The 21,055-nt window shown below is 39.3% G+C and overlaps 1 protein-coding gene across 1 annotated transcript in view; it reads right to left on the reverse strand.

The window, feature by feature from the left end:
* Nucleotides 1–20,824, reverse strand: part of LOC139730063 (alpha-1D adrenergic receptor-like) — a 50,053-nt gene extending 29,229 nt beyond the window's left edge. Inside the window, exon 1 of the mRNA XM_071640974.1 lies at nucleotides 18,946–20,824. Within this exon, the coding sequence (XP_071497075.1) occupies nucleotides 18,946–19,757 (812 nt within the window). The 5' untranslated portion in view covers nucleotides 19,758–20,824. The remainder of the gene's footprint in view (nucleotides 1–18,945) is intronic.
* Nucleotides 20,825–21,055: the final 231 nt, after the last annotated feature.

The raw sequence follows: 21,055 nt of genomic DNA on the forward strand, positions 1-21,055 counted from the left end.
TACTGACAGTGGTAACATCATAAAAAAAGTAATATATATATATATATATATATATATATATATATATATATATATATAATTGTGTTATGATAGATGATGTTGACTTAGTACCATACGCTTTAATAATCATCTTGAGAGCGTAATACAAACGTGACGAATGATGACAAGGAATGTCGACCACAGGATGTCTTCAACTTTTTGCCTGTACACAGACCTTTAAAAATTTATCACAACATTTCTTTTGTATTTACTTATCTATACATATATACATACATATACAAATGTATATCATATGCATTATATGGTGGTACAACGTTTTATCAGTGGGTAGCTTGAACACAAATCTCTAAGCCTTCACTGTACTTTTTTTAAAAATCATTATCTAATTTCTTTTTATGATTCTTGCACTTACTCACTTGACCTTCCAGAGGGCGACTGGAAAGAGCAACCCTCAACCATCCCCCATCCCCTCAAAAAAAAAAAGAATAAAAGGATGACTAAAATGAAAAAAAAAAACAAAGAGCAGGGAGAAATTTGAAATGCAATGTTACGTAAGCACTGACAATTCGCGCTCGCTGTTGACCAGCGCATGACAAAGCAAAGTTCCACAATCCTTGTGAATCCGTCCATTTCCTGTTACTTAATAATCGTTAATCGCCGAGTCATTTGCATGCGGTTCGAATATTTGTCCATCATGGCGAAAATCGACCTTTCTATCATGACAGAGAAAGGGGCCTTGCGTGAGTAATTTTCATTTCCAATCTTTATTGAAACAAGATGCGTCTCTATGTGACATTTTGTAACATGAAATATACAATTATTTTGACGCTTGTAATATTCATGTATATGCTTTGAAAATGAAAATAAAAATGAATGAATGAATGAATGAATGAATGAATGAATGAATGAATGAATGAATGAATGAATGAATGAATGAATGAATGAATGAATGAATGAATGAATGAGTGAGTGAATGAATACCTCAAGGTTTTGGTGAGGACCCTTTACAGTTTTTGGTATGTTTTTCGTCTTCAATCAATTTACAGAGCCTAGGTATTATACTTCTATTTGCTCAATGTAACAGACAAACGGTACTTTGCTTTAAAATCATAGGAACAGTATTACTCATCCCTGCCATTATCCAAAAGTTCTGTAAGTTCACTTTACGCGAATTATATCATGTTTCTCTGTGGCTTTAATTTCGAAAACAATAAATTGAAACTAAATTGACTCCCTGTTCAGAGAGGCAGTTTGTATCATGATATCTTGACACCTGCTTATTGGAATGGGAATGTGTGCTACGAGTGTCTTCATTGGCAGATGTCTGCTCGTCATGAATGTGTCTCCATGATTGCTGTTGATTTATTCGACCAACATTTGACTCTTACGCAAATTACTTCCCTGAAAGAGTACGGGTTACCTTCCTCACACACGCAACCGACGAATCTTCGTCACTTAAAAACACATTTGTCAAGTTTGCATAGTATAGGAGGAAGCGGTGTTCACCCATTGAGCCCTAGAGATTCTATAACAGAGAAGTCATTTACTAATACTATTCCCCCCGAAGGAAGCGGCTGTAACCTTACCTTTAGTGGCGTCTTCCGTCGCAGTATTCTCTGCTTGACTGATATTGATTGATTGTTCGACTTTATTAATTATTCCTTTACTTTCAAGATTTTCGGGTCTTTGGGGATTTTTTCTCCTTCTGCGCGTCGGAAGGAAGTGCACCTTCGTTAGTGAGGCAGCAGTAACTACTACCATCGGTTTTCTCGCTATCTCATCAAAAATTCTGCACTCATTAAGTACAGTCATGTGCATGAAGTGTAAGGTCCCTCATACACAAACTACTGTATGTATAGAAATGTGAATGGCCGCCCCAGTGTAGTTTTTACGTATCAAGTATACTTTCGAGATTATTGTAAATTTTCGGGTTTTTTTTTTCTGATATCAAACAATGATGTTATTTGCTAAAAGGAAAATGAAATGAAATAGTTCATTCCAGAAATGTAACATTCAGGCTAGTGTATAACACTCTTATTTAATTGTTGTTGTAGTAAAATAAACCAGTGCGTCATGCGTCATGAGGCACTGCAAGGACGTTTAAGGAGGGAAGTGAGGAGTGGGGAGAAAACACACTTTGGAGTTTTACACTAACATATATCATAATAAGATATATGTTAGTGTAAGACCCAAAAATGTAAGACCCCCAAAATAGGAAGTAAACCAATCAAAACTGATTGATCCAATATGATTTCATCATATCATATTAAGCAGATTTGATTGGTTTTCACTTCCTATTCAGTCTGAATCTATATTTTACCATCCAATTCAAATTTAGTGGTCCCCAAACGTTGCCAAAGTAAAAATCACTGAGTCACAGTAAGATTTCGTTACGAAGAAACTCGTCGAAATGATGCTTTTTAATACTCTTATGTTCCATAGATTCAGTGAAATAGATCAGTCATTTAAAGGTCGGGCGTATTATGTAGGAGCGCCTATATTGTATATTTGGTTCCACAAACAGCGTCTAGTTTCGGTCAGTCACAACAACATAATTATAACGTTATAGCTTGATAAAATGGTGTTATCAATGCCTTTTCTTCTCTTAGTTTGGTTTTGGTCGATGGCCTTGATTGTAAGCGGCAACTCCCTGTCCTCACCAGATCATAGTTCATTTACTTGCAGTACATAATTACAAATTTGATGCAATAGATTATAATTCATGTGAACACTTATTGTTACATCGTAAATGTAGGCAAGAGTGTAACACTGCTGGGGTAATAACATCGCAAAACCACCAAAAAGTCTTCAAACATGGATTTCTTGTTCAAGGCATATTCTGAAGGAACAAACATTATAAGCTCTGAAATGACATATAATAATTCAAAACAAATGGACTTCCCCAACCCATAGAAAGTACACATTCTGTAAAAGTGTTTATACTGATAAAAGAGACTATGAATTTTAGAGTCTATTCAAGCGCTTAAAGCCACCAGCAGTGCTCTGTGCAGTGAATAGAACAAAGAACGGAATATAAAACTCCCTAGCAACCACTATGGAGGAATTATCAGACTAAACTGACAGTTTACAAAGTCATGACATACATCTATTTAGGACTGATACTAGCTGTTAGTGCAATGGCTAATCCTTTCAAAAATGTATTGGAGTAGAAAGTAAAGGGTTTCTCGCTCTCCGAATCAGTTTAACTTGAGGAAGCTTACGTCAGGCCGGAAAAAAAGAAGAGAAAACATATAAACATGTTCTGGAAAATCGGCAAAAAAGGGACACTTTCTCATTCGTTTTATGATCCCAAGCTTGTGTTAAAAAATGATATAAAAACTAAAAAGAGGTATTGACTATGTATAGGTTGACCCATTTCACCTGTTTTGAGTTCTCAAAATCAGAAAATCAAATCGTACGACTGTCTGTTGTTTTTGTGATGCACGGTCATATATCTAGGTTATAATTATAATCAAACCCGGTCATATTACTATTCTGTGGAAACCTGTGAAATTTTTAGAGTTTGATTTGGTAACTTAATAGTCTCGGGAATCAGATACTTGGTACTATTTTGGTAGCACGGAATCTTGCAGACTCAAAGCTTTCCAGTGATGCATAAATAGTCCTCCTACATTTCTAAAGTCCTCCTACATTTCTAAGGTCCATTATCGCAACAAAAAATAAATAAATAAATAAACAAACAACAATAACTAACCAACCAACCAATAATCATAATAAAAAAAAGGGTTAGTATCTCAACTGGCTCCCGACCAAACCATCAGAATGAAAAATGGGTTTTACTATTGAGATGCAGTCAAACGTGAATGAGGTCTCGACATTAAAAAAAAAATAAACACCAACAACAAAGTATCATATCATTCAAGGCATCATACAGCTATTTGAATATTTTCTCCAAATCCGTGGAATGCGGAAAGGAGGCAATGAAGATTTGTGAACAAAGATCGAATTTATAGATCTTAGCCCATACTTCACTTTGCATACTGTGCCCCCCCCCCCCGTGGCTTGTGATAACCTTGTACTCACACACAAACTAAAAGAATGTACATGTATAAAGTTTTATTGTTTTCATTTACCTCTTGTCTGTTTTGTTTTGTTTTGTTTTGTTTTATGGTGTTGCATTGTGTGAACTTATTTGCAATATTTCAATATTCTTAACGAAGTGTATTAAGTGTACTTTCTGCTCGTTACCGTATCACTTTGCTTCTTGCTCACTGTTTTGTACATTTTAGTTACGTGATTTATTCGGCCTTGCATTTGATTATTTCTTACTGCTGTTATCTTTTATTCTCCTATTTTACATGAATTGCACTGGCTACCAATAAAGGTCCGTGTGCAATACAAAAAAAAATACTGTCGCTGACTTTCCTATGCTTACAGGGTCTGGGTCCCACATATCTCCAAGACCTCATCCAAAGGTATCATCCGACTAGAAATCTTCGCTCAAAATCCAAGTCTCTCTTAGTTTGTCTCCAGACTGTCACCAAATTTTATGGAGCACGAACATTTGCTGTAGCGTCAGCAGAATTATGGAATAGTCTACCTGATAAAATCAAAGATGCTGAAACAATTGATTCATTTAGAAGAATGTTGAAAACATATTTATTTCTGCAATGATAAGGCTCATGGCCATCAGTGTTTCTCAGTGTCAGCTTAATCTTAATTTTCTATTGTTTACTTACCTGTCCCATTTTCACCTTACTTCCTTTACTTGTATTGTTTCATTCTTAAAGGGGAAGGCTAGTAACTGATCAGTGGGAATCAGTGGAAATGCTGGGAGATGATTGTTCCAATCCGTATGGGATTAATTCAAGAGTTCATTGTATATCTATTGTTGTGTGAAAATGATTTGCTTCAGAACGGTCTCATATTCAAGTAATGTGCAGATTAATGCTCCGTCACTGACCAGGGACGCTAACCTGGAAGCATTAAACTGCACATTACTTGAATATGAGACCATTTTGAAGCAAATCATTTTCATACAACAATAGATATACAATGAACTCTTGAATGAATCCCATACGGATTGGAACAATCATCTCCCAGCATTTCCACTGATTCCCACTGATCAGTTACTAGCCTTCCCCTTTAAAGTGCATAGAGACTTCTCCCTGAATGTGATATGCGCTATACAAGCACAGTTTATTATTATTATTATTTCTTATTTTATTTTTGTATCACTTTTTACTGATGGATAGATATCACATCTTGTTCGTTTCTACATGTTCATTTACTTGTTCTTTTGTTGCTGTTGTATTAGTGCTATTTGTAACAAGGCTCACTTGAAAAGCAGGTCCTTGGGCCCCGAACGTGACTATAAACCCTGTTCCCTTTTTCAATAAAACTGAATAAATAAATAAATAAATAAATAAATAAATAAATAAACAAATAAATAAGTAAATAAATAAATAAATAAATAAAATAAGCATCTGAAAGTTTTCTTCAACTTTCCCAAGCTCAAGGTATATCTGCCTCAAGGCGAATGGTTGGTTTGGACAGCTGCGGAGATGATTGTGTTGCATATTGTAAACTAGCATCAAGTGGGTTTACATTATTCTTCTCGTTTCCATGGCATCACATCACGATGATAAATAATGTAACTTGAAACAATGATATGAGGTATGTATTACATCGACAACGATTAACTGAAACTGGCTCATTATATCAGCTTCTTTTGTCCATCACCTGTGTCTACGTGCTGTTGCCATTGGAAAAAAAAAAAACACTTTACGAGTACCTGCGAGTGTTGCGTGTAAAAACAAAAACTGGCACGCCGGTATAATGAAGCACGAAACAAGAACACTTAAGAAACATCATTATTCGAAGGTAAACCGCATAGAATCGAAGTATCGAACTTGTTGTTGTTGTGTTTTTTTTTTCGTGGAAAGCAAGAGAAACCATGACTTCTTGAATCTTCTTCATTTTCATCAAGGCCTGAGAAGTGGAAACACTTATCCATCCTCGTATAATTTTTTTCATTGTTAAAATGTAGAGCAAGGTTAAACAAACAAAACGGAGAAAGTTTCACTGAAATCAGACCCAAAAATGAGGAAGCTTGGAACTCCGGACTTTCGCACCTTGTCACGTATTAGCGTGATCAATCGCTCACTGTCACACGCACAGGTCGCACAACTCGAACACCTGGTCAAAACTGGCGTTGATCAATAGAACTTAATTTAACAAACTAGACAACTACATGGCAGAAAATGAGAGCGAGAGATAGAGGGGGGGGGGGGGGGGGGGGGGGGGGGTCACATGAAATCTTAAAATCGAAACAGGGATGTTAGTATCCCCCACACTTACAGATAAGATGTGGTGATGACGTCATAAACCTCTGGCTCTTGTCTCCTCTACTGACCTTAAAAACGAGTCTTCACTGAATTTCATCTTTGCTTTTGATGTACAAAAGAAGATTTTGCAATCCTGGCACCCTGGCACAACTTACAGCAGGCATCGGTACATTTGCAAAAAATAATATACGAAGAACAGACGTTACATTACAAGAAAAACGAACAATGATAACACTTTGTGGGTACATCGCGTGTCATTGTGATGAGCGAAAATTAGAAGCATCTTCATGGCATCATTTACTTCCCACGCAATTTTTTGTTTGTTTTAGGGGGTTTGATTTTCTTCCAGGTATAAGGGAGAGATCGAGATCCAAAGTTAATATTGACACGACTTCTTGCTCACTTTAAAGATGTCATCCCTAACTGAATAAGAGTCATCCTTCATGTATCAAGTACTCCGTTGGTTCACCTGTAGTATCCGCATCAGGTTGCGTTGTTATCTGTAAGAAGTTTGATGTCGAGCGCAATTTGCTCGTTGCTTCATTAGACATGGTTACTCGCGAAAAGAAAATGGTTGATAGAAATTCCATTGTCATGTCAATTTTATACTTGAGGAATTCTGCTAGTGGTAGCATACCTTCCAGGCTTCCACCCTCTTCCTTTCACAAAATGTTATTTAAAAATAACTTGTGGCATTAGATTGACCTGATTTGAAAATCTAGTTCTCATGGACAAAGAAGTGAGAAAGATTCCCCGCTCAAACCATCTCAAAGCTTCGCGCAGAGGGGAATGAAAAAGGTAAGCTCCTTCTGATTATTATTTGTTCTTTCTTTAACTTCTTATGAAGTTTTTCTACATCTTATATTCAAGTCTTCTCGAGTAACATAATCTTTTTCCGTATTTATAATGCTCTGATTCTCTATCTTTTTGCCATTTTATCTCTTTCCGTCATTGTTTATCCTATATAATTTAAATTTCTAGTTGATATTATTCCCTTTAATTCGCACCGGCAAATGTGTCGCAATGACTGTTTCGTGAACACACGAGACATTTCGAAATTCCGAAACATTTTTTTTTTTCGGTCCTGTCATGAATTGTGTCCAATAATGAAACGTTCACTACACTGTCTGAATTTACTCCGTATAATACCCCAATCAATCAAATCGTTGAGTTTCTTCCACAGGATGGGGAAGTTTGTGAGCTTGTACCTTGTAAAAACAAACAGGCAACGAAGCAATGTAGCATAAAAGGATAAATAGGAAGGCAATTTATTTCTGGGGTTATTAACATGAGGATATGGGGCTTACGTGCCTATACGACTGTTTTAAATACACTCCTCCAATAACAGTTGTTTGGCTCAATACTCGTTCATGACCGTGGGAAATAATTCTCGTAGACCTAAACCTATAGGTCTATCTGTCTGTCTTTTTACTTTCTATCTTTACCGCTCCACTCTCCTCTCTCTCTCTCTCTCTCTCTCTCTCTCTTCTTGTTTGTATCAGTTTGCATCCATCATTAGTCTTTCACCCTGCAACTCCGAGGTTTTAGAAGTACAACAACCTATACTCTTATTTTAGATCGACGCACATTCTGCTTTGTTTTATATTCAATATTATTTTGTCATATAGTTTACGATTTATTTTTGCGTTACGTATTTTCTTTTTTTTTTCAAACTGGTCAAATAATGTGATAGTGTAATACCTACTTTGTATTTTGTTGTACCTTTTGGTGGATGTCGGATGGAAAATAAATGAAAGTGAACTGACCTGAACATTATCATTGTGAAAGATTTCAACACCGCGGAGAAAAGAGCTAAAGCTTGTACCCTAATGTCAGAGGACGGAACGTTCTCGATAGATCTGCGCAGAGTCAAATTGTGATAGATGATGAATTTGTGCCTCAACGAATTCAACGCAGAACAAATCGTCATTGTTAACAGCTATGTTTAATAACCACAAGTAGTTTCTAGCATGGACCTACAACGTAGATCCATGAACACACGTACACGTATAGGGCCTACACGCAACAATCGTCAAAGGACTGAAAGAAAGGATTTGCATAATAGGTCTTATCATCATTTTCAGCTTACGAGGAAAAATCACAAAATTCAAGCCGTTCACATGAAATTGATCTCATCATGTCAAACATTACAGACCATTGTCATAGGTATGAAATGCGTTTGATGCATTTTTGCTATATTTTATGTATTTTCCATTTAGAAATACACAAATAAAACTTAAAAGAAATGAAAAGGAATGAAATGAATTGAACTGCTAGAATTATTTCTCAAGAACTTTCCGAACAATCTCTGATTAACAAAATCACTGGAGTGACTAGAATTACTTAATGAGGGCAATTTTATGATGACGACTTAATATCATTCAAACGGAGCTGGTTTTTACTGTAATGGTAAAATGTTGTTATTTTACTCGGTACGTAACTCACGTTTTTCTTCTAAAAAAAAATCGGCACTTTTTTTGTTTTATTTCGATTTGTTTCATTATCAAAAGGAAACAGCCAAAAATGCTACTCTAGGCATACGGTCTAGTGTACTGTAATCATTAAATCATGGAGTTAATCATCAAAGCTTTTATCGCTGGGAAAGCAATTAATTTCGATATTACTCATGATATTATCATTAAAATGGCCGGTGATATTATGCTCCCCAATATATCTCTGCACCTGCCACGAGAACATAAAAAGATGATAGTCTCGCATCAAGACAGCTATGGCATGTATTTCATTTAGCTGAAGTGATTCGACTTATCATCCGTGCTGGGGTCTTCGAGCTGCGTAATGAGCTGTGCGACTAGAGCCTATTTCCACTTGTGCTTTCTAGAGCCTTTTTGCATCATCATTTCATCATTTTTGTCCATCAACTAATACTAGACAGCGCAAAACAGATGGCAAGGACCAGATTTAGTTTGCTTTGTTCTGGCGGGTTTTGGTGCTTTTGAATTGTTGCTGTTGTTTTTTTGTGTGTGTTGGCTTGCTTTTAACATCATACATATTACAGCGAATAGAAACTCGTGCCTTATTTTCTCTTACTGTAAAGCCTGTCGGCCGTTTCATAGGGTTTGGAAATGGAAGAAGGCTAGCGCAGAAATTGACTCACTGTTTAATAGTTGGTATCAAGAGCTTCATGAGGATGATGATTCATTCATACGCACAACATTCGATTAATTAAACTTGAAAATGAGCTGTTCGCACGACATCATTGGATGCAGTCATGTAGGGGGAAGCAAATAATTCAGATCACAGAAGTAATCAGTTACGGATGAGAAGTGCAACAGTGTTTTGCAGTGATCGTTCGCGTGCCCATTTTCTATTTTGTAACCTTTATATACAGCGAAGTGACGGAAATACACCAACCGCTTCACCCGTCGGCTCTACCTCGCGCATCGTTGCAGCTTCCAGCTTTGTATACCCGATCCAGAATGAGACGAAATATACAAAAGGAGTATAATTCCAGTCTGTAGTGACTCACCGCGTCCAAACCAATTGTACAATGCACGATGATTATCACAATCACACACGGAATGTCTAATAGGGGGAACAACAAGCCGCCCCACTTCACATCAGACTTTCGAATACACTCGCGGAACGGCTACATATAAGCAACCTGTCTCCCAAGCCAGGCGAAGGAAGGGGATTGATATAAAAGGAAACACACGACGTGAACGTGTCTAGTATCGAATTCATAATCATTTTCATCGCTGATGAGAGAATACACATATAGGCTACGTGTATTAAACAACTATACCCCCCCCCCCCCTTGGCTGTTTTATTGGTTAAGCTAATTAGAAACCAAAATTAGTTGGTTTAAAAGATGGCATCATATTATTTCAAGGAAAAAAAAATCGAAAACAAAAGAGTAGTTCGGAACTAGGGATGATCGATTGCACAAAACTTTTCAAATATAATCACACATATCGGTCCTTATATATTAGAAAAAGTACGGAAAATTATACCAAAATGAAAAACTTAGGCCTACTTGCTAAACAAGACGGATAATGTATGTAACAGACAGACTGATAGAACAGTCTAATGAGAACTAAGTCTGCCGGTAATTTCGTCCGGGGGAGGGGGGGGGGGGTGAACAGGGTAGATATTTTCTAATTATGAGCTGGACCGTTATATTTTTCGTAACATTAATTCTCACTTACAGTAGCCACATTATGAGGAAAATTACCAGATACAGTACTAACTAACATCTCTAGCTCTCTCTCACTCTCTCTCTCTATCTCCCTCTCTCTCTCTCTCCCTCTTTCTCTCTGATGATTTAACTATATAAGACGTGAAAGCCTTACAGTCTCATTGTTGTCGCAGTTTTGCTAGGTTTTATTCACCATTTATCTGTGGAGAAATAGGAAGGAGATCTTAAAAAAAACCACGCCAAAAATCGGCAAAATAGTGCTTGCATTTGTTCCCCTCCCGTCGAGCACTTGAATAAATGAATAGGTTTGTGGCCACGGGGGCCGATTTTACGCTTCCCTTATATTCCATCCAGTCCATTTAGCAGCCCACAGTACATGAACTGCGCAACAAAGGGCTGTCTAAAAAGAGAGAAACGGGAGGACGTGAATGTGAGGGGAAGAAAATGTTGAAAAGGCGCGCTTTTGTTAAAATTCCTCGCAGGATTTTCTTTTTTCCCCCATCGAAAAGTGAGCGAGGATTCAAAGCGAGAAGCGATCAATGTAAAAACTTGCGCATTGGCATTAAAGTGTAGCTATTTTCTCTTTCCATTTATTTCTTCTATTAGTGTTTGTCAATGGCAAAATTATGATGTCAACGTCCGATAATTTCACGCGGAACCACTGCGTTCGCTTGGTTTCGTTGTCCGCTTGATACGATTATGTCGCCGGCTATTAATACGCCAGCAACAATTCAATGATGTTAAGTCTCGATTCTCGATTACATTTGAACTGCTGAATCCGTATCGCATTGTCTGTAATTGCGTCTGTCTGAACAACGAAGGAGGTATCACACCTCCTTGGTCTGACAACATGCTGCTTCCACGATAAAGAGGGCTGACTATGGCATGGTAACATTTTTTTTCGGTAAATGACGTCTTCGGATGCTGTGCTTACTGCCAACGGGAATGTGCTTGTTGTATAAAGCCCCCGACGACTTTAGCAGTCTTGAGTTGATTAATAAACAGTGAGTAAAACACTTTCGGGGTTTCGTTCTCATCTTTGTTTTCTACTATTTTTAATGACAATTGCCCAAAATAGAAAACACTATATAGGCCCATCATTTTCCTACTATTGTACACTATAGCAAGCTAAAAGTTGGGAGAAGCGAACGAACGGACAGTAAACCGCACAGGCCGTACACCATTCCATCTAGATCCAAAAGTGACTGTCCAACCTCTCCCCACGCCCCCCCCCCCCCCTTGGAAAAATAAATAGATAAATATATATATATATATATAATCTTATCACCTTACCATATTGCGTACAGACTAGAGTATCTAATCAGGGAGGTGAATCTGCTTTGTGACGAGAGGTGCAGTCGAGATGCACTCTTCGTGGTCTGGAGGCCGTATGAATTACAACAAGCACCCCAGCTGTTCATACTGTGAGGGTCCACTTCCGATTTCTTACACACCGGCGGAACCACATCGATGGATTTTAAGCTAGAGGAGCGGGTAGTCGTTGAACTCGAACTCGAGGGTCATCGATATTTCCGAATCCTTTTCATCTTCGCAACCCGATATCCTAGTTGACCTTGCTCGAATCCTATTGAAACCAGTTGTCTACGGGGTACTGGTAATAATCGAAGCTTCGATACATGACACACACAGTTAACGTGAGCAATGGATTAAAATAATACAGAGATAGGCCTACCTGCTCACAAATAAAGTACATCTCAGATCAGCTGTAGAGGAGAGTGCAAGGTACCATAAGATAGCTAGGTTTAAATAAAGGAACTCTCACTTCACGGCCAAGATTGTGTTGAATATCACGGGTGACAACTTAATAGCACAATATTGACAAAAGAGTCGGACAAAATCTAAAGGTAGTGGAGAAAATCAGGACATTTATGATGTAAAGCTGAGTCCAAAGTCGACGGTGTCCCATGATTGTTTCGGTTATGTGCCCGTTACGTCGCTCTTAATCATTTTGGAAAAGAAAATCAAAATAATATAATGAAACGAAATAAAAAGAAAAGAGAGGAAATGAACATCTTCTGATGTGCACGTTCATGGAATGACAAAACATCTGTGATGTTTCTTAATCAAAGATGACAACAACGTATATGCCGAGGTGCTGCTAACTTTGTGAAGAACAATAAGACATAATATATTACAAACAAAAACATGCATGGTCAGGGGAATATATCAAGGGGATAAGCTTCTTCAAAAAATGATGCGAAGAAACACGAGATTCTATAATCCGCTTCACTAGCCCTCGGCCTTTCCCTGGCGATCGTTTCGGCACAAATGTCAGGACAATGGTAGAGAATGTGACATTCCTCCTTTTTTTTCTGATAATATGTATTATCTCTTTCGAGACTCCGTCGATCTTACCACGCACGCAAGACAGGTACAATTAAGGGAAGATTTCAACTCCAGGAACGTATGTTTAGGAGGTTCTAGAGAAATATGGAAGAAAACTTAAACAAGATTAAAATGAGCTAAATTTGACTTCAAATCTTCGAACACATCTCTCTTTGAAATGGTGTCAGTTTGTCAAACCAGGTCAAAAGGGGGAGGTGGAATTTACTTCCCTGGTAGCACTATACTCGTAATCCTTCGTTCATTGAGTAACCTGTCCCTTCTTTTATGCATTCTTGAAAACAATTAAGCTGTATCGATGGTTGGGTTAATGATGTCTATCATATTAATTAGAAAACATTCTTACATTTTGGTCATACTTTTTCAGTGGAGGGGAAATCAATTTTTCTGCACAAGTGCATTACATTTTGGCGGTGGGGGATGTCGTTTTTTTTTAAATATATAATTGATTGGTTTGTCCGCTACAAATGAGGGTTCGCAAAAGATCTTACGGGGAGGGTTAGCGAGTACTTCTTGATCCTATTAGTATTAACATGGAAGTGGCAAAGATAGTAACGATGTAACATCAGATCAAGAATACGTACGGTCGATAACTACTTCCGATGTTGCCAGCTTTTGATACTTAGTATCAGTGTATAACATAGCTAAATATATGCATGTTATATCCCTGTTTAAAAAAAGATAATAAAAAATGAAAAATAAAAATAGACAAGTGACGTTCATAATACACGTCGTCAACTTCAAGGCCACCCTCGAATGTTTAAATGACGTTGCTGGCTTGACACACTGCTACGTCCTACCTATGATAGTTTTGCTATTCAAAATCATGACGATTACTAAAAACGATAACACAGTAGACCCTACATTGTATAATCATGGGGCTGCAGTAGCTGCATGGCATAATATCGGTCTAAATAATCTTGTAGAGAGGGGGAGAGAGGCAGGCGGGGAGGTAGCTCGGTCAGACTGATAACGAACGGACGAGATGTGCCCGACAAAAATCACAAACAATCACTGCTGACTTTTATAGTGCCCATATTTAGTCCTGCTAACGAGAATAATGACCAGTCAATTGTCTACATATGTACATTGTAAATGGCAAAGTGACTGACCATCGGGTGGTCTAGTCATGAGTGTCACCAGGTGCGGTTTCTTCTGGCTAGGAAAAACCTCATTCGATGATGACGTTTGTCTCGAGCAAGAGAAAGTAGGGGACCTATAGGCCTACAATGCAAATACCCTGATCGTCACTTATGTGGCCAAATGCACGGATAAGTGGAATGCAAGGAACAATCTTTAAAAGCAAAGTCTGAAGATAGGAAGATGGCCCTATTTATAGGTAACTAAATAGGAAATACAAGAGTGAAGATATGATGCTCACATTTGTGTGCAATTATAAACCTACTGCATCCAATCTACTGTCTAGAACAACATTGATCTTTGTCTAGAATATCAGCAAATAAAGGTTTACTGCAAATCGTTAAAAGAAAAACAAGAAAAAAAAACACACTTGTAAGAAAACAAGCAAGAAAACCCAAGGATATCTTACATAGGCAAAATGCTTACACATTGGACCTTGAAGGTCATATTTAAAGTCGTAAAGATATATGTTTGGGGTGGTCATTAATGGAACAATATTGGTTCTATTTTTGTCGCAGACCACCCTCGATTCCCCTTGAAATGGAAGGTTGCTGTGGTAGTGAGTGCCAGCTTCACTATTAAAGGATAACGCCATTGCGTCATTTGTAATCATATGGATAAGATAGTAACAAACATGGGGATAAGGCCTATCTGAGTTTATGTTAGATAACGACATTCTCTCGCCGATATGTTCCTACTCACAGGAACGCGACGATTGAGAGCCAGCGGGGAAAAGTACATGAATCGTCTGCCCATTTTGAAGAAAAAGGAGTGGGGGTGGACAAACCTAAAAATTTCGTCTGCTAACCTAAGCAGTCAAGACACAGCCCACCCACATTCTCCCTTCCGCACCCCTAGCTCTGCACCCCTACACATAATATGTCTGTAACTGTGTCCTATGGCATTGATATTGTCATCATTCCCTTTTGTACGTACATCACAATTGACCTTCTTATTTCTTCAAATCAGGTATGCAATCAGTGATACGGCAGTATTGTACTATTCAATGCGGTGAGTTAGTCATCATTTCAGTATGCTATGAGACATAAATCACTTTAGTGATTTAAAGATTACATGATGTAAATTTCGTGCCCAATTTCAGTCCCCATGTCTCCCTCCCTCACTCTCTATCTATCTTTCTATCTAATAATCTATCTTAATCTATCTATCTACCTATACCTATCTAATCAACTACCTATCTAATTAACTATCTATCTATCTATCTATCTATCTACCTATCTAATTATCTATCTAATTATCCAACTATCTATCTATATATCTATCTATCTAATTATCTATCTAGCCATTTATCTATCTATATGTCTGTCTGTCTATCTATCTCTGTTCCTCCACCTTTATGTTCATTTGCTATTATAGCAGAAGAAATTTTTTGAGGCAGACGACATGAATTATCATCGTCGGTTTTCCCGTCTCCATTTTAGTTTCGAAATGTTCATCCCATGGCGACTTGGAATTTGTACACAGAACCTACTTCGAATAAATCAAAAAACAATGGCTCCAGACAGTGCAGGAGTTATCAGAATCGCCGCATCACACGCCGAGAGAGCGGGTATTTAAAGCAGCTGGGCGCATTTAACAGCAGATTTCATTGCCCCGTATATCAAGTGAAAGATATAATAAAAACGAAAAGACCGGAAAAGGAAGGGGATTCCGTGAGGATCAATAGCGTTTTCGAGTTACGTAACATGAATAGGTTATTTTGTCCCTACATAATCGTTATGACGAGTGTGACCCGAGATTATTATACACATCCAGGGAGGTTTCGAGGGCAAGTATAAAGGTAAAGTATTCGAGACCAGGGAGGCCTAGCTAGTACATGTGCCTCTACGTTCACTGTCCACTTCGGCCAGGGAGGTGAGACCAGAGGTGGGAGAGGTACAGTGTAGTAAGAAACCTTTCGGTATTAGTTTTGGTTGAGATGGGGCTTCAGGTCTCCAACTTTTTTTGTGAGGTAACGAGAAACCTCATATGAAATATGAAAGAGCATACATTTCCAAGAGGAATTCACAGTCTGTGTGATGAAAATTGATTTTGAAATGGCTGAGAAATCCATAAACAAAGAGATGCTAATAAAAGGTGAGACCCACCTTTTATTAGGCCCACTTTATTTTACTCGGTTTTTGGATATGTCAACTATTTCAAAACTAATTTTCATCAAAGAAACTTTTAGTTACTCTTAGAATTGTACGTTCTTTAATATTTCATAGGCTGTATCTGATTGTCTCGTATATTAAAGCTTCAAATCTGAATTCCCCAACTCGACCAAAACTTTTTACCATCCCTACAGTGAAATGCATTGTGTTTTAGGTGTTGCTCACAAATCTATTCTGCTTATCAAAGCAGTATTTCCGAGGTTTAGACGTGACTTCATGTGCTAAACATCTGTCATGTCACAGACACACAAAAAAGAGAGGAAAAAATCGGAACTTGTTACTCAGCTGGAACTAACATTATGTAGGACCTATGTCAAGTTTAAACGCTATATGAAGTCAATGTCATACGACACCCCTACCCTAGCCCCACCCGACAACAAGAAAAAAAGGCAACTCAATTTGCACTTGCCACTTCTTTGTGGGAGAGGGAAACGCGATAACGAACGAGTGGGGATGCCCTATGTAACTTGGTATGGACGCCTGGAAATTCTACCTACAATGACAGAAAATGTTATCAAAAGATGCGATTCCAGGACTTTTTTTTCGCTTTAGACTACGGAATTGAGATCGCATGTCATCGTCTCATCGCGTAACAAAGGGGGTCCTCTTTTCCAGCAGAGCGGTTCGCCTAAAATGGGAATAATGGTCCCAAACGGGCAACCTTGACACTATTGGATAATGACTATAGGGTTACGTTTGTGTGACGGGTATATAAACTTTCTCCCGTTTTACCCATCTGGTTCTGTCAGACAAAGAGATGCCAGGATTAAAAAAAAATAGACAGTTATATGTAATGACTGACAGAAGAGACATCAGCTGTCCATGGTCGAATGAAGAAAAGGGGGGGGGGGGTCCAGCAAAGGAATCAAATAGGCCCTACATTGGATTAACCCGATCAGGGGCCAGCAGCAAATCCGGAACGTGGGCAACAGCAGTGGTAACTTGAGACAACAGCATGAACGGGTTAAATGACTCTGTCTGACATTTTCAACGAGTAAGAAAAACAAACAAACATGTAAAATCATAAAGCATTCAAATGGCCAATTTCATGCGAGGTTCTTTCAATTTTAGCAATCCTACTCCACTTGCCCTAAAGTATAAATGGAATGAGATTACTATACAATTCTCACAGCGCTTATCTCGATTAACGAAAATACCGACACTTCTTTCCGCTGTACTATAAAAAAGTAGGACCTCCATGCAGCGCTGTACATCCAAAGTCGTACCAGGAGAAAACGAAATCACGAAGCAAAATTACTGTCATCTATATTCCACGGAGTTACAGAAGAAGAAAAAATAATTATGTAAATCAATCAATTGTACTGTTACACCGTGGACCTACAAGGGTCCATACACCTTCAACAGTCTCGGTAAAATGATGATAATCTTTTACAGGACAACTGATTCGTATGGCTTTTCATAATGGTAATGCAGACATGCACAATCACCTAACGGCTTGGACTGGAAATTCATCGACTCTAAGATGTTGGTTTGCCATACTCATTTATGAAATGATTTAAATATGCATGTAAAAAAAAATGATGTCTCGGTGCAACACAGGCACATTTTGTTTTAGTCATTGTGACTGCGGTAAAAGACGAATGCAAATGTGATTCGTAAGACAAGGATTACACAAATGACCCCCACCCATCTCCCTCCCTCCATCCCCCCCCCCCCCCCCGGGGGGGGGGGGGGGAGATGGACCTCGAAACCCCTTCTCGCTATCTCGAAGCCACTCCTTTGCGTTCAGCTGTTGCGCAACGAAAGTTTGATAGCTGGCTTCAGAAAGAAAAAGCAGGTGTTGCTCATCAGCATACACATGCAAGGTACATGTACATAACATTGTGTGTCTGTCTGTCTGTCCGTATGTGTGTGTGTATGTGTGTGTGTGTGTGTGCGTGCTGTGTGTGTTTGTGTGTGTGTGTGTTTGGGTGTGGATGTGGGTGTGTGCGTGTGTATGTGCGTGGGCTGTGTGTGTTCAATCTGCTACGAGTAAAGCTGGACGTTTTCGAAAATTACTACATGTAGTTCTTGTTAAATCTATGTGCTGCCCTCTACAGTTCCGAGCGCTACATTTTTTGAGATGTCACAATTGTGCCGTTTAATAAAAACGATATATTTTTTTTCTTCAATAGGTAACAGAAAGAACATTAGATCAGACTCTTTCTCAGAACCTAGGGAGAATAGCATTTGCCTGGATGTATTTCAGCAACAAGTCAAAGGAATGATTACCTTTTATATACAGAATTTATGTCATTTTCTTCTAACATTTTACTCATACTGTGCAATTCAGAGATTTCCTACCTGTAAAGAGGACAGAACAGTGAATCAACCCAAGTTTAATAAAAACGATATATTTTTTTTCTTCAATAGGTAACAGAAAGAACATTAGATCAGACTCTTTCTCAGAACCTAGGGAGAATAGCATTTGCCTGGATGTATTTCAGCAACAAGTCAAAGGAATGATTACCTTTTATATACAGAATTTATGTCATTTTCTTCTAACATTTTACTCATACTGTGCAATTCAGAGATTTCCTACCTGTAAAGAGGACAGAACAGTGAATCAACCCAAGTGGGAAGATTTCCTGATCTGCGTTTGAAACACAGTATTATCTGTTCATTTTCCTCTTAATTCCCGAGTGTACATTTTTCACTCATCCCCCTCTCACAAATCGAGTATTCCCTTTGAAATAGGACTACTTGATATTTGCAGTTGCAGTTGTGTTGGTGGTATGATGGTGATGACTGATGATGATGAGGTATATAATCAGTAGTATATACGGCACACTTTGGTACTCACTTTTGGAAGTTGGGGACTGAGGTATCGATGACCGATGACGACAGCTCACCGTCCATGCTGCTGGGGCTCGATACCGACGATGATAACATAGACTTGAGATGGTGCCTGAGGTGGAGGAAGATCTTGATGTAGCAGACGATGATGATGACCAGGGGAATTGGGTAGCAACCGAGCGCCTGCAGGATGTCGTAGTAGTTCGACAGCGGGTGGTTGGACTTCTGACTGCAGGTGCTGTACTTGGCGTTGTAACCGAGTTCGCCGAGGCCGGCGAGGGCGGGGATGACGCAGAGCGAGAAGGGGATCAACCAGCTGAGCGCGATCCAGATCGCCATATTCTGCACGGTGAATATCGCCTGGTAGCTCTGCAACCGCTTGGTGATGAGGATCCAGCGGTTGAGAGCGATTGAGGCCAGGGTGTACATGCTGCACCCCACACAGGTGAAGAGGATCCCAGCGGCCGCACTGCACACCCACTCGGGCAGCGGCCAGCCGTCCTTCGCGAGGAGAGCCACGGCGTTCCACGCGAGCACGAGGGATGTTAGGAGATCGGCCACGGCGAGGTTCACCACAAACACGTTCGTGATCGTCCGCAGTTTCCGCGAGAACATGACAGCCATAATTACCAGGGAGTTACCCACCGTCCCCAAGATACAGGCGAGGATAAACATCGAAGCCACGATCGCCCGCTGTGTGTAATCCGTGAAACGGAACGTGTCTTCATCGTTCTCTTCGCCCGATGGCGAGGCGAATATTGTCGGTCCCTCCGACATCGATGCACTTAATGGGACTGCTGTAGCACTAAAATTTTCCATAATTTTCCCCTTCACAAACACGAAAATTTTGACTTAAAAAAATAACAAGTTGATTGACGTATACAACGTGTAACGTTTATGAATCCTTCATATCATCCATAAAAGAGGTTAGTACACATCCATAGGACGACACACGACTCGTTACGATGAAATGCGGTCAACACACCAAATCTGTTGTGAGGATATTAAGCGAGTGAAGCTGTCAGATGAGCCAGCGCCCGCCCCTTGTCAATTTAGAACTCGTTAGGTCAAAACAGCACGAGACAGACTTTGGTGACAAAATTAATGACAAACGAGTGACAAACTCGGATGTTTCACCTTTGACCTTGACCCCGCCGATTTCAGGAAGAGAGCGCCTCGTCTGACAGACACCTCTCTTCAGACTCCTCCTCCTCCTCTTCCTCCTCCCAAAAGAAGTACGACGATACAAGAAGATGACAGGGCCAGGTGAAAAAAAAATGAAGTCACACGAGCGTTCAATATTCCAACAGTCCAATTTCAATCCGAATTCCGACGGGAATATTCCTCTACTGCCGAGTGAAGTTATTTCCCCTTCTTGTTGATGCGAGTTTCAAACTTCCGTCCATTCCAAAGAGTCGAGTCATACAATAAATAAGTCAACCTTCATGGGCATCGATTCTCGACGTACTTTCACTTTTCCCTGTTTGTATTTATTCCTTGCTTCTCGAATGCGAGAGCGAATACGAGGAAAACCAATTGCCGGTCGTCGGGGTTGAAGAAGTTTGACAAAACAATCGTGCTATGTCTTGAGTTACGACTCCCACCTGGTCTTTTTGGGGGATCAGTTTACGCATATTATGATAACAATGATGCCACGTTGAAACTATTCCAAACGATTTCCTTTGGCGACGATTCTCTCCCAGGGTACTTTCGCATCATCTCTCCCCCAATTGACTGCCAAGTGTTTATTCCAGTGATATCCAAGTCTTTACGCACTTGAAGAGAGCAATTATAGCACGGAGTCTCTCATTCGCTGAGACTGTACCATTACCATTGGTAGTGCGGGCGGAGCTCTGTTTTCACGTGTGCGGAGCTTTCGCGTCCGATTTCACTGTGCGCGTTTGATGAAGTGAGAAGTGTGAGCAAATAATTGTCCGCGTGTGTTCTTGGCGTACACTCACATCTGTGCTTCCAGTACTGTCTCACGGCACGTGAGCGCACGTACGTACGGTGTCAGACAAAGGGTGGTGCTCTCGAGTGCTGCCATCAACGTGCATTCACAAACACGGTGACGGTGAAACCATATATCTACTTCTTTAAAAAAAAAATCACCTCAG

Source organism: Diadema antillarum, unplaced genomic scaffold, assembly GCF_040938485.1.
Source record: "Diadema antillarum isolate AM-2024a unplaced genomic scaffold, OU_Dant_1.0 seq00000288_RagTag, whole genome shotgun sequence".
NCBI lineage: Eukaryota > Metazoa > Echinodermata > Echinoidea > Diadematoida > Diadematidae > Diadema > Diadema antillarum.